Source organism: Taeniopygia guttata, chromosome 20 (genome assembly GCF_048771995.1).
Source record: "Taeniopygia guttata chromosome 20, bTaeGut7.mat, whole genome shotgun sequence".
Lineage (NCBI taxonomy): Eukaryota > Metazoa > Chordata > Aves > Passeriformes > Estrildidae > Taeniopygia > Taeniopygia guttata.
Genome location: NC_133045.1, coordinates 3,191,807 through 3,208,774, shown reverse-complemented (window position 1 = coordinate 3,208,774; position 16,968 = coordinate 3,191,807). Strand labels below are relative to the sequence as shown.

General features: G+C 48.9%; 1 protein-coding gene across 5 annotated transcripts in view; it reads left to right on the top strand.

The window, feature by feature from the left end:
• CBFA2T2 (CBFA2/RUNX1 partner transcriptional co-repressor 2) overlaps positions 1-16,968 on the top strand; it is a 58,948-nt gene that overhangs the window by 28,485 nt on the left and 13,495 nt on the right. For all 5 annotated transcript variants that reach the window (XM_030288862.4, XM_030288860.4, XM_072917157.1 and 2 more), the window contains exons 2-3: positions 13,481-13,624; positions 16,673-16,914. In XM_030288862.4, the coding sequence (XP_030144722.4) occupies positions 13,481-13,624; positions 16,673-16,914 (386 nt within the window). The remainder of the gene's footprint in view (positions 1-13,480; positions 13,625-16,672; positions 16,915-16,968) is intronic.

Here is a 16,968-nt window from a genome sequence, read left to right as displayed (position 1 = left end):
TAGCATATTCCTGCAACGTATGCTCCAAGGGTGTTTCTTTGCAGAGAAGCCTCTCTAAAGATAGCATCGTGAAGTTCTGTGTTGTCAACCAGGGACACTTGATCTAAAAAACAACATTTGATACACAGACAAGGTTTGCAAGTGCCATCTGGATTCTGGGAGATGAGCTAGGTTGTCTCTGTTTTGCATACACTCACCAGAAAAAAAAAAAACCAAGTGTGTGCAGGCGGATGAATTCTTCAGAATCACCTGAGCAGAACTGTTTAGTCCACATGAGTGTCCTCAGTGACATGGGACACCTGTGTAATGCCATACCACTGGGTATCATGTCCCCCTGGACCTTCTTAGGGTGCTGGAAATAATTCTGTAGTTCAGTGATGTATTATTGAAACCCAGGTGGGATCAACTGAAATTCTCTCACACCGGTAGTATTTTAATCTCCTTTCCAGCATACTGCAAGGCAGAACCTGCAAATGATGCAAAGCCCTGCAGAAATGGGCATCTTCTTAGGGAGGTGGGGACGCAGATGTCTTTGTCTGGCTTCAGTTCTGCCTGGTGGGGAGGCTGTCCTCAAACCCATGCCAGTGCTGAGAGAACCTGGACACTAGGAAAACCTGAAGCAGCTCTACAGGGTTGGACAGCAAACTCCCTGTCCACATCTTCCCAGGGACATGTAGCTTATAGAATGTTTTTTCCTTCAGGACCTATTTCTTGACTTTCTAGTTATCCTCTCATATGCAAATCTAATTTGCCTAATGGGCTGTGAGTGTAATTGAAAGGCAGGCTGCACTTACACGATAGTGAAAAGTCTCACCTGTGCCCAGGCACAGATGGGGCTCTGCCTCACTGCTGCATCAGTAGAGGAAATTTTTAGGCACGGTGTCACAGGCTTTGCTGTGACCAGGGAAGGAAAATGGCAGTTTAGAACAAACTTGGGGATTTGCTGGGTTGTTTTGTGCCCTGGTCTCACAACTTTGGCAATTGAGCTTTTTGGGTTTTTGTCTTAACCTGTGCTCCAGTTGATGGGGAGCAGGTTAATGCAGGTTACTGGTAACTACTTGAGGACAGCCCTGAGAATGATGAATTGGAAACCTTGTCTGTGCTGCGTGATGGGTTGAAAGCAAAGGCAGCAGCAGCTGAGCCAGCCTTCCCTCTCCAGTCCCTGTGCATCGCTGAATCTCCAGAGGTTATCCATGGAAATTCTCCACTTCTGCTGCCCACGAGAGGGAGGGGAAGGAGGCACACAGAAACAGCCACTGCTGGGATCATTGCCTGAACAGACCAAGAAGTTGTAGATCCCCCATGCCTGGCAGTGTTCATGTTCCAGTTGGACAGGGCTTGGCGGAAGGTGTTCAGGGCTTTGGGACAGAGTGATCTTCAAGGTCCCTTCCAACCCAAACCATTCCATGATTCTAACACTGAATGTTGATGGTTCTCCTGTCCATCCTGATCTCTCTGTGCCTGGACTCTACAGGGGATGCTGGCTCGTGGGGCTCCAGGTGCTACACCCCTCCAAAACACACCCCTAAAGGGGTTCCTCCTGTGCTTCCAGCTCCAGGGGATGGTGGAAATTTCCCGCAAGCTGCTCAGGCTTGGGGCACAGAGGAAGAGCCATTTGTGTAGTGGTGTGAGGAGTGTTTTTAAGAGGCAGAATTGTCATCTTGGCAGGGCTCCTGTGTGTGCCAGTGATGGCAGGGACTATTAGCTGGGCAGCACTGAATGCACTTAGCGCCCAAGTGAATGAAGTGAGCTCTCCACAGAGCCAGGGAGCTGGGGAGTCATTAGTGAGCCTTGGCTACCTCAGCAGTATCAGCAGGGCACTGAGAGGGCTGCTGCTGTGGGCAGGGCTGCCTGGGAAAGCCAGCCTGGCTGTGGGGCAAGGGACACTCCTGTCACACAAGCTCAGGGTGGGTCACATTGGAAGGGACCACAGCAGGTGGGTCGTCCCAGAGCACACGGCACAGGGCTGTGTCCAGACAGTTTGGAAACACCTCCAGTGAGGGAGATATTTGCCCTCCCAGGGCATTCCCACACAGTAAAGAAGTTTTTCAAATTCATGTGTAACTTCCTGGGCATCAGTTCCTGCTCATTCCTCTTGTCCCCACAGAGTAGGGTCTGGTCCCTGCTGTGACCCTTCCCTGCAGACACTGACAGAGGGATGGAGTCCCCTCTGGTACTTGTAGGAGGTTGTAAATAACGAGGATGAAAGAGATTTCCCAAATCTTTCCCAAGTTCCTTTTGATTTCTTGGACAACTTGCCCAATTTTGGATAAAGTTTGGTGCAGCTTTAGCCCTGGGGCTGGCTGGCTCCTGCTCTTCAGCCTCCATCTGGAGAAGGGAGACTCTGTGTTAGAGTCTGCTTTATATTTGGAAATGGTATGACTTCAGGGACCCAAGGGGAATGTTTTTCTGTATCCTTCCTTGATTGCTTCATTTTGGTTTGTGGTAGAACTTGGTTAGTGGTTTGTTTTGCACTGGATTTGGTTTCTGTTTTGTTTTTTTGCTAAAATGACCATTGTTTTCATCTAAACTGGCCCATCTGACTATGAGTTTCTGGATTGCTTTCTTCTCCAGATGGTCAGGATTTGTACCTGGTCTGTGCTTAACAAACAGGTTTGTTGTTAGTTTGTTTTTTTTTTTTTCCTAGTTTAATATAGGCTTTTGTAATAGCTTTGGGTGTCCTTGGTATTATTTGTGGCTCTCTGTGGTCTTGTTGGTTGTTATGGACTAAATGTGGTTTTCTGCCTTGAGATCTCACTTTTTTCAGAAGTGACCTTGCTTTTTTTCTAATTGCTGTTATTAACAGTTATTGGTGGTGGTGCTTGAGCTGGTAGCACTGCTGCTGTGTGTCTGCCTGGTATGCAGAGATCTTTTTATCCCAGTTTGTGCTTTGCTCGTTTGGAGTACTCTCTACTCACTGGATACCTCTGCTCTTAAACCCCAGACCTGCTGTTTCTGTTCTCATTAGCCCAGATCCCTGTGCTCAGTGATATTCATGATGCTCTAAGAAATCCAGATTTGCTCAGTACTGGTTGTTTTCTGAGGTCAGTGCTGATTTTAAGGTTCATTTATAGTGTTGGGGACCAAACCATCAAGCTGTAGGGTTTGGAAGATGGAGGACAGCAAGAGGGATGTCTTCTTAAATGGTTTTAAAGTTTGACTTTAAATTCCTCCTGTATGTCTTTAGTAATCAGGTTTAAAGCTCCCAAATCTTCAGTCACTGGGTGAGTTTAAGGTGGGTTTGAATTCATCCTTTTATTTTTAAAGATTTAATGATTTTTCAGGCTGTTCCAAATTGCTTGAACTTCTGAGGTGCTCCAGGCTGTCCCTGCCCTGCTGTGCAGATCCCTGGGAGTGTCTGTGTGGGATGGGGACCTGTCCAAGTCATGGACAGTACCTGTGTTTGTTGTACCCAGTGAGGCAGGATCACGGTGGATCTCAGGGACACCTGGGGAAAGGACATATTTGCACAGACAAGACTGTCTCTCCTGAAGGAGCTGCTGTGGCTGAAGGATTTCTGGGTTCTCTGATGACAAAAGCAGGAGTAAACCTTGCTGCCCTTATAACAATTTGTGGGAGTTTTTGTACAGATCACGCACATCCTTGTAGGAACTTGTCCTGCATGAAACTTATTCCCAGCAGCTAACTGGGAGCAGAGGCAGAGGGTGGGCAGGATCTCAAGTGCCAGGAGCTGTGGGATTGGGATCTGAGCTCACCTAGCACTGTGATAAGGGATCTCACACAATCCCTCAGCTGCTTGGGGTTAAAAACCGACCAGGCAGTGGAGTGGGATGCTTTTCTCAGAGGAAACTCCCCAAATGGTTGTCCTTGGAGAGGCAGGGATTCATCCTGCAGTGAGCAGAGCAGGGCTGCTGGTGGGAAGCCTTCAGCAAAGGGGCTCACTGTGCTCACCCAGAAACAGCATCCTTCTCAGCACCTCCTAAATTTCTTATGGAATTGGCTAGAAAATGCTCTCCTTTCCCACAGCCTTTCCTGCTGAAACTGTGAGCTGGGACGAAAACCACCAGGCAGTGAAAACAGGCTCGCTCACCTGGTGACCATCACTTTTGGGATGAACCAGACTCACAGTGCAGAAGCTGCAGGATTCCCTTGGGAAGGGCTTGTCCAGGGAAGCCATGGGAGTGCCAGACCTGCAGTGCTCCCCTGGAGCAGCTCAGCAGGGAGCAGGGCAGTGCTGCAGAGGGGGAGCTGCGGCCTTGCTGCACTGGTGCCCATCAGCTCCTGCTGGGATCTGCTCTGTGCACATTGCCCTCTCCTCATCTCTTTTGGTAAACTCAGGCAGAGAGGAGGCTCAGGGTCCTAAATGGAGTTTGTGGGGTGCTGCTGGGATGAATTTGTGCCTTAAATCTCTTATGATGGATTTTTAAACCACAAACTGCTCAGACACCTCTAATTGCAGCATCTGTGCGAGAGGTGCTTGTGCAGGAGAAGCTGCAGAGCAGGCAGAACCCCCTGGGAATGCTCCCCTTGGATGAGAGAACCCTGTAACCCTCCCTGGGGCTCCTCCAGAGCTGTTCCTGAGAGCCCAGCAAGGGCTGCAGTGGTGGATCCTCCATGGGGAGCTGTGGGTTCTCTGTGCAGCTCCTTGGGTCACTCCTCAGAGCCTGCTTCAGCAGCTCTGCTTTTCCCAAGCCTGTTTAAACCCGTGGATGCATTCCCATTGACTGTTTGGAGCTGCAGAGAGCCCCTTGGAGCTAATTAGTAATTAGAGGATGCTAATTAACCATGGTTCCCCAGGCTCTGGTGCTTTGCTGGTGCTGCTGGGTCGGAGAAGGAGGGAACAAAATGGAGCCCAGTGCGAATGTGTTTCATCTGGAGAGCAGGAGAAGGGTGGAGCTGCTTGTTAAATGGCCAGCAGTCCAAGTTTCAAAAGGATTTATGAGGGCTAGATAAAATCATGTCCTAAAGGCTGTCTCGAAGCCTCTGTTAAGGTGGAAAATGCTTTCTAAACTTAGAGCTTGTTTCACTGTGTTTCCCCTCTCTTGGACCTCCCAAAATTTTACAGGTACAAAAGTTCCAGTTTTATTTACTCCGTGGTAAATAAACTCCATTTAGCCTAGGCAGAATGAAAAAACACATTTGCACTCTCAAAATTACAGTGCTCAGTTGTTCTTCTGTATAACCTGTGGATTATACACCTGCCCACCTTCGGAAATGTGGTCCCTAAACTGTGGCAGAATTTAAGGAATGCTCCTAAGGGAAACAGGTTTTTACTGCCATTGCCAGGGGAGACTCGGTCATTCAACCATGAGTTTCCCACTTGTTGGATCACTTCTTACTCTCTGGTGTAAAGTTGGTGTTCACTGGACCCCAGAGGGGTGAATCCATGGCCTTGATGCTCTGGGCAGGGAGCAATTTCAGACCTTTTAGGAGTGTAACCCCTTAAAGCCAACTCTTAAAATTAATTTTTCTATCTTAAAATATCTGAGATGGTAAAAGTGCTGCTTTTATTTTATTTTTTTAATACAAGCATAATTAACTTAACTCTTGCTTTCACTCTACACAGCATTTATAATACGTAAAACCCAAGCTCTCTTTTGCCCTGACATCTCATTTCCCCACGTGTAGAAGCGCTGCAAAATAATCATTAAATAAAAAAACCCAATCTTTGATAGCAGGCTGTTGCTCCAAGCCTTTCTCCATGGTATCCCTTCTGTACGTGTTGTGTCTGGGCTCCACCAGCCTCAGGAGCCGTTAATCTTCCTGGTGTTTTCTTCCCTGAGGCAAATGAGACACAGATGTTCCCATCTGGAAACTTTGCTCCTGCCACCGTTGTTCCACTCAGAGTTGGAGGCTTTGGAGAGTAGTGCAGCAGGCTGATACTTTTAAGAACTAATTTTTTGCCATGATTGTGATAATTGCCTGTTTGATATCTGTAACTGCTTTCATTTTTCATTCTGAGTGCTTTAGCCCAAGGAGTAAATAGTTCAGGGGAGGAAATATTGCTTAATATTGTTATGGGAGTGGGTGATTTAAAGAAAAAAACCAGTCTTGATTCTGTAATGTTAAATGGAACAAGGAATTAATGAAAAATTACTGAAATACTTAGCAGTATCTAAGCAAATGAATTAGTGAGCAGCTCTGGCTTTGCTGAACGAGTGCCCTGTCCCAGGTTATAACCGGCCAGAGGGGTGATTTGGGGAGGCTGCATCACTCCCCTCAAAGTGCTTCTTATCCTAAAACTGCAATGCAGGCCTTGGTTTCCAGGAATGTATTCTCCTGGGCTGTATTCCAGGATGTGTGCCTCCCTCTGGGGTGGCTGGCTCTGATGAGGGCAGAGCAATCAGCTGGTGAGGATGAGGAGGGTTCCATGCACCAGGGCACCTCGGCCTCCCTGGCAGAGTTCACAGCATCCCTTTGAGACAATGATGGGCAAAAGCTGCTGCCAGGAGCATCAAGGGATGAACTTGGGTCCCCAGAATTTATTTGTTGGGATGCTTGTGGTGTGGGAAGGGGATGGCTGTGGTGTGGTGGCTGGAGCAGCAGCAGCTCCTGGGTGGAAATGGCTGTCAGGGTAATATTCCCTGCCTCCTTCAAGGAAAGAGGGCAGGAGAGTGGGGATTACCACAACAGCGTGGATTGTGTTCTTGTGGAAGCAAGATGAATCTGGGGGCTGGATGTACAGCAGCTGTGGGGTGTGTTGGATGTGACAGTTTGTGGGGTGAATCCCACATCCCGCAGGTTTGGTGCTCTGTGTCCCTGGCCCCAGAGGAGGGCAGAGCTCAGGAGTGCCCTGAGACAAGGCTTTCTCTTGAGCAGGTTTGTGCTGCTGGCTCTGGCACGGCCATGGCACAGGCAGAGCTGGAGCTGCCCCGAAATCCAACCTGCGCTGCCGCTGAGTTCCTAGAGCCAGGCACGTTAATAGGATTTTATAAAAATCACTGAAGGGCAGGACGGATAAAGATCTGCAGTCTGCCTTCAGGAATAAATTATTAATCTTATTTCCCTTATTAACTGCTTTCTGGACTGCTTGTGAACGATAACATACTTTGCTCTTTCAAGTTCTTCTATCTGAGTTTCACATTGAATTGGGATTTAAAGTGAAACAGCTGTGTGTGGGAGAGGACTAGATGGCAATGGAGATACACGCGTTTATTTTTGATTTATAAAATGCCTATCCCAGGCTCAGCAGCTCCCTCCTGTGTGATGCAAGGCTCTCCTGAGAGGTGCCGAGCCCTCTCCACTCCCACAGCATCTTACAGCTCAGGAGCTGGGATGTGCCATAAAACCAAGCTAAACGGGGTAAAAATAGGCTGATCACATGGTGTGGAGGAAATATCTGCACAGGGACATGAGTTACCCACTGGCACTGCTGCTGGAGTAGCATCTTGGCCAACTGCATGGCATGGAGGGAGGAGGATGCACAGGGACCTCGTGTGACCTGCCCTTGCTGGTGACCTGGTTATCCCACACACTCATGTCCCCCAGTGCTGGTTGTAAATCGCCTTTTGTTGACTCAAGCAAAGAAAGACCTCTAGAAACCACCCCACAAGAAAATAAATGTCAATATTTGTAGAGAGAAGTCATCTTCACTACAGACCTCCCAGTGTCTCACTCTCCTCCAAATTGGGACCTACCCAACCATCCTTTTTTTCTGAAAGCTGCTGTATTGGCAGCCCTGTTCCTGATGCTTATCTTCAGTCTTCCCTCTCAATTGCTTTTTTGATGCAGCAATGCTGCAAAAAGATAAAATATTACTTTTCCCTTGACGATGTGATTTGAGTTTGAGCTTGGGGGAAGCTGTCTGGAAGCAGGTGAGGGAGAGAATTGCGGTGGAGAAGCAGTAAATGGCATCTTCTGGAAGCCTGAGTAATGCTGCTCTTGCTTTGCATGTAGATCACCTCTCATCTGCATGCCTTGGAGAACTGCAAAGGTGCTCTACAGATGGCTTAGAGCCATCAAGGGGAGGGAAAGGCAACCTTGGAGCGGAGGAAAGATGTTAATAAAATTTAAATGTAATTCTTCCCATTTCTCAGTTCCTAAATGTGAAAAATATTAGCTTGGTGGAGACTGAAAACAGATGGTGAGCAGTTGGAGCAGATAAGCATGTTATTCAAAATAAACATTCGCCAAAGCTGGGGAGGTGGCGAACCATATTTCATTTCACCCTATTTACATTATCAGGTCAGGTTACACTGATGCTGCCTCTCGTCTGCATTCAGATGATCAACAGGGACCCTGTGAGGAGCCAACTGCAGCACGTCCTCCTCGCTGGGGCCATCAGGGCTGGGCTGGGGCATTTCCCTGGCCTGCCCTTCAGCCTGAGCATGGAGCTGCTTGCAGAGTTATACAACAGTTTGGGTCAGAGGGGCTGTTAAAGGCACTTCCCTCTTTCCAATGGCCTCGCTATCCATTTAGCCACGTTTGGCGTTGCTTTGTCTAAACCCAGGGACTCTGATCTGTGTGAATGGTGGGGAAAGAAGTTCCAAGGACTGTTTGTAGGAAGGGCTCGTTTTGCTGACTTGTAGGTGGTCTATAATTCGTGCCTCTAGCCCGAGTGCTCACCCTGGTGTCAGGGCCAGTGCAAAGACAGGTGTGGCTGGAGGGTGGCTATCTCCCTTGGTGGATCACCTTTGGGGTGTCTGTTTGTCCACTGGCTCTGGAATAAGCTCAGACCTGGCTCATGGGTGACCAAAGCATTTCTCCAGCTGGATCTGACTTTGACTGTTGTTACTGGGACAGTTCTCCAGTCCCTTGCTCTCAAGAAGCAGGTATGAATTTGGGGCTTTTAACTTTTTGGGGCAAGGAGAGGCTTTTTAGGTTATGAGTATGTTCTGCCTGTTCCAGATGAAAGTTGAAAAATATCTGCTTTCATTAAACTTCTTTCTGTCTGAAATCATTACATGCTTTTGCTCCTGAGACTGAACCCCTGGGCAGAACCTTGTACGCAGCCTTTTACTTAAAAAACATCTTTGTTAATTTACAGGTTTGCAATGTAACCACTTAGTGGTAAAAGCTTTGTTAACAAGGGCTGATTTTGAGCATGTTCTCTGTCCTGCAAGCTGCCAAAGGGACAAGCAAACCCGTACTTGGGCATAGCTCCGGGTGTCGCAGGGCTGTCTCATGTTTCATGTAGTTTTCTCTTATTTCTTCCAAGAGATTTCATGGTTTGACTTCTGCAGAAAGCTGGAGAGCTCAAGTCTGGCACATGGGCTGGTGAGACACAGATCTGACTCTTTGCAGCTTATTTACAAATGACAGCTCCAAAATCACTCCCAGGGCATGCAGGTTCATCCTTCCTCCTTAACTCTTGTGCCATGGAATCAGGGGGAATCCTACCTGTGCATCAGGAATGGCTTGAAGATACCACTCAGGGATGTGACTGGATTAAATTGTGCCCATGCAGACACTGCAGTGTAAATTCATATAAACTATCCCTATTTTCTGCTCTGTAGCAGTGGCTCTTCCTCTCTTCCCTGGGTCTCAGCAAATCCATGGCACTGCCATGGGATTTAGGGAATCTAGATCAAGGCTTTCTCTTGAGCAGGGTTGAGCACCTCCTGACATTGCCTTGAATTATATTTTGAACTTTGGGAAGAGGATGAGGAGGAGACCATTTGTGTCTCTCTGCCTCACTGTCACTCTTTTCCTAATCTTGCTTTTTGGGGGAAGGTAACATCCAGTTCTCCTCATGCACTGTTTCTAGTTCTTTTTCATCACTTAGTTTATTTTCTAATTGCCAAAGGAATTTAAGGATTAATTTAAATTCCAGTGTAGTTGAGATACTCCCTAACTTGTTGCTAGTATTTTTCTTCTGCCTTTTCCCTTTTCTCAAGCTCACAGGCATGAAGAGATTAATGAAGCAGTTTCTTTATACAGTTTATAGTGCAGTAAATGCTGAAGTTGCCTGTCACAGCACCACCCTCTTAGTACTAAACACCATAGGTAGAAGACTTCTTTAAGAAAATAAATAGGATGAGATCTGCGTGGAGCTGGTGTTGGAGCTGCCCCTCTGAGATGTGCTGTGGTGTTGGAGAGCTGGGGGTGCAGGAGTGGGACCTCTTTGAGCATCACTTGAGACCCCAGATTTTTTCTTGGCGTCTTGTCCCATTGCGTCACTTTGCTCTTCCTCCTCTCCAGAAAGGAAAATCATCAGCTGCACTTAATCCTGACATATGTTCCTTTTTAATTTGTTACGCCAGGATGGCAACTGGAGCAGCGAAGGAAATCTGGTGCACAGCGCCAGCCAGAGCGGAGCCAGATGAACCCGGCGCCTTGCAGCGTGTCAGGGAGGGAGGGAAGGAGGGCTCCAGGTGTACTCACAGCTCTGGGGCTTTCTGCTCTCTTGCACACCTGGGCTCCCTAAATGGGGCACAGGAATATCTAGGGCAGGAGCACAGGCTGCTCTGTGGCTGCAGCTGTCCGTGCCCAGCTGGCAGCACGAGCGGCTGAGAGCGTGAGATCCGCACCACTGCTGGAGGAGATGGAATTCCTGCGTGGAGCCAGGACTCAAACAGCATCTCCTTGGGTTTGGTTTTCTCTGAGTCCCCTTCCCATTTAAATTCCTGTGTGTCTGAGGCTGGGAAGGCAGCTCTCCCACCCAGGTGTCCACATTGCTGCCGCCTCTGTCCCTGGTCACCTTGGGCAGGTCCTGGCGCAGAGCTGAGCACTTGTCACTGCAAAGTTTGGACATTTGGCAGCTTGACAGCCAAAGTGTTGTGCCATAAATATGTCTGGCCTGCTCCTGCAGGCACTGCTTGAGAAGTAACAACAGCATTTGTGTTTCTGATCCAGGTAAGGTTTGGAAGGAGGAGGTTTTGTAGGGAAACAGTGCAATGTGTCGGGTCTGGGCAGGTATCTTGCTCTGGTGCCTGGAGCATTCAGTCATTGACAACAATTATCCTTGTTAGAGAAGTCTGTGATGGCATTTGACTCTTTGTCTGAGTGACTCAGCTGAGTGACTTGCACACGTTTTGAGGAGCATCTCTGCATCCTCCCTGTGCAAATGGAGGCAGCACTGAAAAGCTTCTCTAGGTGAGCCAGTAAATATTTCCCAGTGGTGGAAGTGAAAGAATGAGACCAGGAAGGCAGCCTTTCTCCAGGGAGCAGCACACTGGCTCAGTTGTAGCCCCAGGTCACCTCAAGGCTGACTCAAGCCCTTGGTCACAGCCTGGTTTGCTCAGATGATTCTCATTAAATTGGCATGTTTAGGCTAAAAAAGGAGAGCTTCAGAAAGATGTTTTTTATCTGCATTTATAGATGCCCCAGGTCATTAGCAGGAAGCTTTTAAATTTAACAATCCTGTTTGCTTCTTGTCTGTTGGAGTGGGCTTGGAAAGGAAGGTGTTGGCTTCTTGTGGGCTTCAGCTTTGGTGTCTCACACAGTAGCTGGTTTTATTTTGGGGTTATAAATTCTATGTGAAATTTATCTCCCTCCCTGTAAATTAACCAAATTAGTTCTGCTTTCTTAATGTGCCCTAGGAATATTGTAGGAAGGAATAGGAGAGAACTTAAGGATTTCATACTCTCAGAGTATGGCAGTATCAGGTTGGGAAAGGGGGTTTCATGGGAGGAGAGGAGGCAGTGGTGACAGTGGGTCCCTGCATGCTCGTTGGGCAGCTGACACTGAGTGCTGGAGAGGCACAATTAGTGCTGTTTTGATAGCAAAATTTGGGTCATTTAGCAATGTGTCCCTTCCTTGCCTGAGTGAGGGAACTCAGACTTTTTGTGGTAGAAATACCCCTAACTTTGTGTACCAAATTTCACTGTTTTGCTGCATTTATGTAGAGAGGAAAGAAAGTCAGGGGGTTTCCCTGCTCTTGCTGATAAACTCACCTGCTGGAATAGGTGCCTACATGTATAAATGATGTCATGTTCCTACATCAATGCATGATTATTCATCTGAATATCACATTCATGCATGGGAATGACAGGGAGGGTCTGCACATCAGGGTTCAATTGTATAGAAGCTGGAGCACATGTACAGTAGTTTGCAATACGGGATTAATGTAGTTATTATATGTTAAAATTAATAGTAGTTTCCCTTGGCTTCAATATCTCTCTACTTCATGAAAGCAAAGCCTGGAATTTTTTCCTTTTCTTTAAAGCAGGCTTAGATAAATGAAGACACAAATGTTCTGAGATGTGAGTTTTGTAGCGATTCCAACCCAAGTTATTCCACCTGTACTGACAGGGCAGGAAAACTTGGATTTTCAGTGTGTATCATCCCTGCTTCCCCTTCCTGCAAACAGCAGAAAGAAATGCTGGGAATAACAAAGTTCATTTGTTACCTCGCTGGCATTCCCCATGACTTGCCATAAGGAAAATAAATTAGGCAGCTCGGTGGCTGAGCAGGTGCTGGGGCTGACAGAGCAGATCCTAGGCAGCAGCACGAGGGCTCAGGTGCCAGTTTGTGTTTTCTCTGCTCTCAAAAGCAGCATTTTTGTTGTTGGGAGTCGAGAAGTAGCAGGTTTGAGTTGTATTTCAGTGCAGAATTTTGCCACCTATTCAGCACTCAATAGGAATGTAGCATTTCATTGTTTGCCCGGGCTCAAAAGCTGCGTTTCTTGCAGCTGACAGATATTGGTAAGAGCTGTGGATAACCAATGAGATGGTAGTGGTCCCAAGCCCAGCTTGCATCACTGAGTGGTGGAGGCTGAGTTGAGCTCCCTCACAGCCCGAGCTGGGGTGCAGCTGGACGTGCCTGGGACCGTGTTCCTGGGTGGGACAAGCTGCTCACATCTCGTTAGTGAGTTAATTGAGCAAGGGGAGGGGCTGCTTGAAGGGCAGGGAGTGGGGACCATCATCTCAGAGGGATGGTTTCTTTGGGGTCACGGACACTGGAGACACTGGCAGTGCAATACAGAGCACCCCACAGGAGCTGTGCTTTGGAGTTGGAGATCCTTAGGCTTTGTCTGCTGAGCTGTCCGCATTTTAAAAACCAAAAATACCCCGAAACACCCCTCTCAAAAAAAAAAAAAAAAAAAAAAAGGCATCCCAGTATTACATTAGGATGTTTCTTCCGTTTTGTCTGATCCCAGCCACTGGAGCTGCTGATAGATTAGACACCAGAGACTGCACACAGGAGTGGGGCTGTGAGTAACTGATACCAGCCCATCTCTACAACCCCAGGCCCATTCCAGTCACTTCTGGCACAGCCCAAGTCCAGAGTGCTGCTTGCCTGGCTCCCGGAGGTTGGGATTCCTCTGGAAAGGCTCAGCGAGATGTGTACCAGAGAGATCTTAAACAGGGGCAAAGCAAATCGACAGAAACACTTTGAACAGCATCTTTGGGCATGAGGGGTGAGGAGATGGAGTCAGGAGACTGGGATGGTGAGCACTGACACCACAGGCATGACCCCTGATGCCTGTCCCCAGCTCGGGACCCTCCAGAACAGCGTGGGAGCCTTGCGTGACTTCCCCCAGCTCTTATCTTCACCCCTGCAACTGTTCCCGGCGTGCTGGGCGGGGAAATGCGTGTCAGTGACTGTCACTAAGCCTTGCCACCTTCTCTTGGTACAGTTGCTGGTGAGAAGAGGGTGCCAGTGATGCCCGGATCGCCCGTGGAAGTGAAGATACAGTCCAGGTCCTCTCCTCCCAACATGCCGCCGCTGCCCCCCGTCAACGCCGGCGGCCCCCGGCCCGTGTCCTTCACCCCGACTGCACGTAAGCCCGGCTTAGCTCGGTACTGCTGCCTGCCCTGGGAGCAGCTGCAGCCAGCAGGGCAGGCTGTGCTCACAGAACTCCCTGGGGTGTCCCAGCCATCAGGCAGGCACGGCGGGAGGGGGCACCGGGGCTTTCCTGCAGTTCTGTAGCGCATGCAGGACATAAAACAGGCTGTGTAATCCCCCTTTGCCCCCCTGCCTGCTCCTGCCTTGCTCCTGGTTCTGTCTTGAGTCTTTCTCTTTGCAGGTGCAGCCTTGATTTCCACCATAAACTCCTTAAGAAATTGAATCTTTTATCAGGTCAGCTTCAAGCAAGCCAAGAGCTGGGCTTTCCTCTTTATCTTTTGGAGGAGTTAATTCCCACTCTGCTGTATCTCACTTTGCAGACAGCATTCCTGCAGCTGAGATTAGAAAGTTTTTCATATTTTTAATTTCCCAGCCTTGAAAATTCCTTGCTGTCCATCCAGATTCTCTTTTTTCCATCTTCTCTTTATAATCTTTCCTATTAAGCCACATTCAGTCCTGATCCTGCCCAGCTGTAGCACAGCCTTGCACCCACGTCTTCTAGCTGAGTGTTGCTCAGAGGTGACTCCATGGATGGAAAGCACCTTCAGCCTTTTCTTACGGCCTAGAAAGGGTCTTTTTTTTCCTTCTTTAGCCAACATTTAAGCCATTTAATGTCTTTTTAAAAGCATTGTTCCGGAGCAAAGCTCCTTTACTTTGTTGGACATGCAGTTATCTGACCCCCACACATGGCACGTACATATTTTCCATGCTCTCCTCACCATTTTTCCCTGCACAGAGTGTTCCCTAGCTGGTTCTGCGTTGCTGTGCTGTCCATGACAGTGTCTGGGCTATCTCAGATTTCCATGCTGGCAGTGGGGTTTGCAGATTTCCAGCCCAGCCTCCTGGAGGGACACACTGTGATGTGCTGGCAGCAGCACTAATCACTAGGTTATCCCACCAGACACATTGTCCCCATCTTTATGTGCTCAGGCGTTTTTAATGGCTCTTCTTTTGCTCAGGCAGAAAAAGACCATTAGCAAAGTGACAGAAATTAATTTTTCCAATGAGGATGCTTGGCACGCTGTTAAGGGCCAAGCAGCCTGAATCTGCTGATTGCAGATGACTTAATTGCCTCTTTCCAAGACATGTGAGAGATGTGACCTATGGTGGAGTTCATTCTTGCTTTTTCATTTCTCAGTTGCACCAGAGGGTCGTGATCACTCAGCGGGGGTGTGACCTGCCCTGGCTTGGGCATGTGAGGTGGAGCAAAGCCATGCCTGCCTGTGGATCACTAGCACAGCGTTGGAGAAGCAGCAAAACCTTTGACTGTGTAGGACCTGGGGCAGAATTTAAGAGTAGCCTTAGATGATGACTTTGTTTCCAGGAATTTTGTCATCCTGCTGTCCCCAAACCAGCAATCTCACTGGTCTTGGCACACTGCCTTGCTTGTTCCAGCACTGTGCTCTCACCTGGAAGTGGAGGTGCCAGCCCTGCTGTGTGGTCTGTGGTGGAGCAGATCCTGGTGATGTGCAGGATCAGATAACTGCCAGCTGCCCTGTGGTGGTGCCGTTGGCAGAGGCTTGGGAGGCTGAGCCCAAAAACGCAGCATGGTCACGGAGCCGTGTCTAACGGCATCCCCTGGCCACCAGCATCTCTGCTCCCTCCTTGGCAGCCTCTCCCGAGGGTCCCCCACAGCCCCAGGGGTGTCTCACAGCCCCTTTCTCCTGAGCTGTAAATAGAGTCTGTTGCTCTCCCCAGACTTTCATCTGAAAGAATAAGAGGAAGTGAAATAGAGAAGGGGGAAAGTGCCTCAGTTGTGGCCGCCGGAGAGCACGGAGCTGCACAGCCTTTGCTGTTTGAGAGGAGCTTCTCTTGGCAGCTTCACCCTATTTATAACCCTTTTATAGTGAAATAAAGGCCTTTATGAGTAATTACCAGAAAGGCCTTGCCTTTCACACAGCTCTGGTGTACTCTGTGGCGCTGTACCTGTGAGTACATCCTGATGTCCCTGTTGCTTTGCTGCTTTGGGAGTGTGTGTGAAGAACAGGAGTTTTTCAGGTTGCTTTGCTCCATAACAAAAGGCATGAGCTCACATTGCCTTTGTACCTCCATCCTCTCAGTGCTGGCCTTCACCTTCATCTCATCATCTGTCTGTGAGGGCTGTCACCCCTTGGTTAGCAGGAACCACCTTTGTTGGTCTCTGTAGCCTTATCTTTCCTTGAATCGTAACTGACTCTGGTTCAGTTTCCCTCCTGTGCTCACCACCAAGGTCCAGGTGTGTGGAGCCTTTCTAGCCTCCAACCCTGGCGTGCCTCGGAGTGGTTTAACTGTTCAAGTACCTCCTGGCTTCTCTGAAAAACCCCTCACTGGGTTCATCAGGATTTGCTATGATCCTCATGAAGCTGCAGCAGAAATTTTGGCATCTTTTCTTGCAAGTATCTGCTCCTCCCACAGGCAAGGGGCAGCTCTGCCAGGTGGTTTCAGGGCTTCTCTGAATGCCATCAATTGAAATGGTTTTATACTTTGTGGCCCCCTTGTCAGCACTTAAATCCATAAGGGATTCGGGCTGGGTTTTTAAGGATAAACCCCGTGGATCAGCTATGACTCTTATTTCAAATTTTCACTGAAATTCTGGGTTTATACCGAGCTGGGGCCCCAGTGCACAGCTGCTCATCAGACAGGGCTCGACATTGCACAACCACAGCGTGGAGATGTCAACAATTTATCCTAATCCCTTGCCGAGTTCCCAAACTTCCAGCCCTTCAGTCTGTTTCAACATGCTCACCACTTACAGGAAGGCAAAGTTGCAGATGGGACCAGGTGGAAAAAAACAACTGTGTTTGCAAAACTCCCTGTAAATCCCCAGGGAGGGATGGCAGGTTCAGGGCAGGCTCTGCCAGCCCTTCTTGGTGATGTGGAGCCACCTGAGCTGCCCCTCAGCAGCAGCAGCAGCCTCCTGGCTGGAGGATGGATCCACTTCAGCAGCAGACCGCAGGGATGTGCCCATCTGGTGCTCAGCATCGCTTCTGTCTCCCCTTTGCAGTGCCCAACGGAATAAACCATTCCCCCCCGACTCTGAACGGGGCCCCATCCCCACCCCAGAGGTTCAGCAACGGCCCTTCCTCATCCTCCTCCTCCTCACTGACCAACCAGCAGCTCCCAGCCACGTGTGGAGCCCGGCAGCTCAGCAAGCTGAAGCGCTTCCTCACCACCCTGCAGCAGTTTGGGAATGACATCTCCCCAGAGATCGGGGAGAAGGTCCGGACCCTCGTTCTGGCCCTTGTGGTAAGTCCTGCACTGTCCCAGGCTGCCTGGCTTTTCCTGGCACACAATGTCATC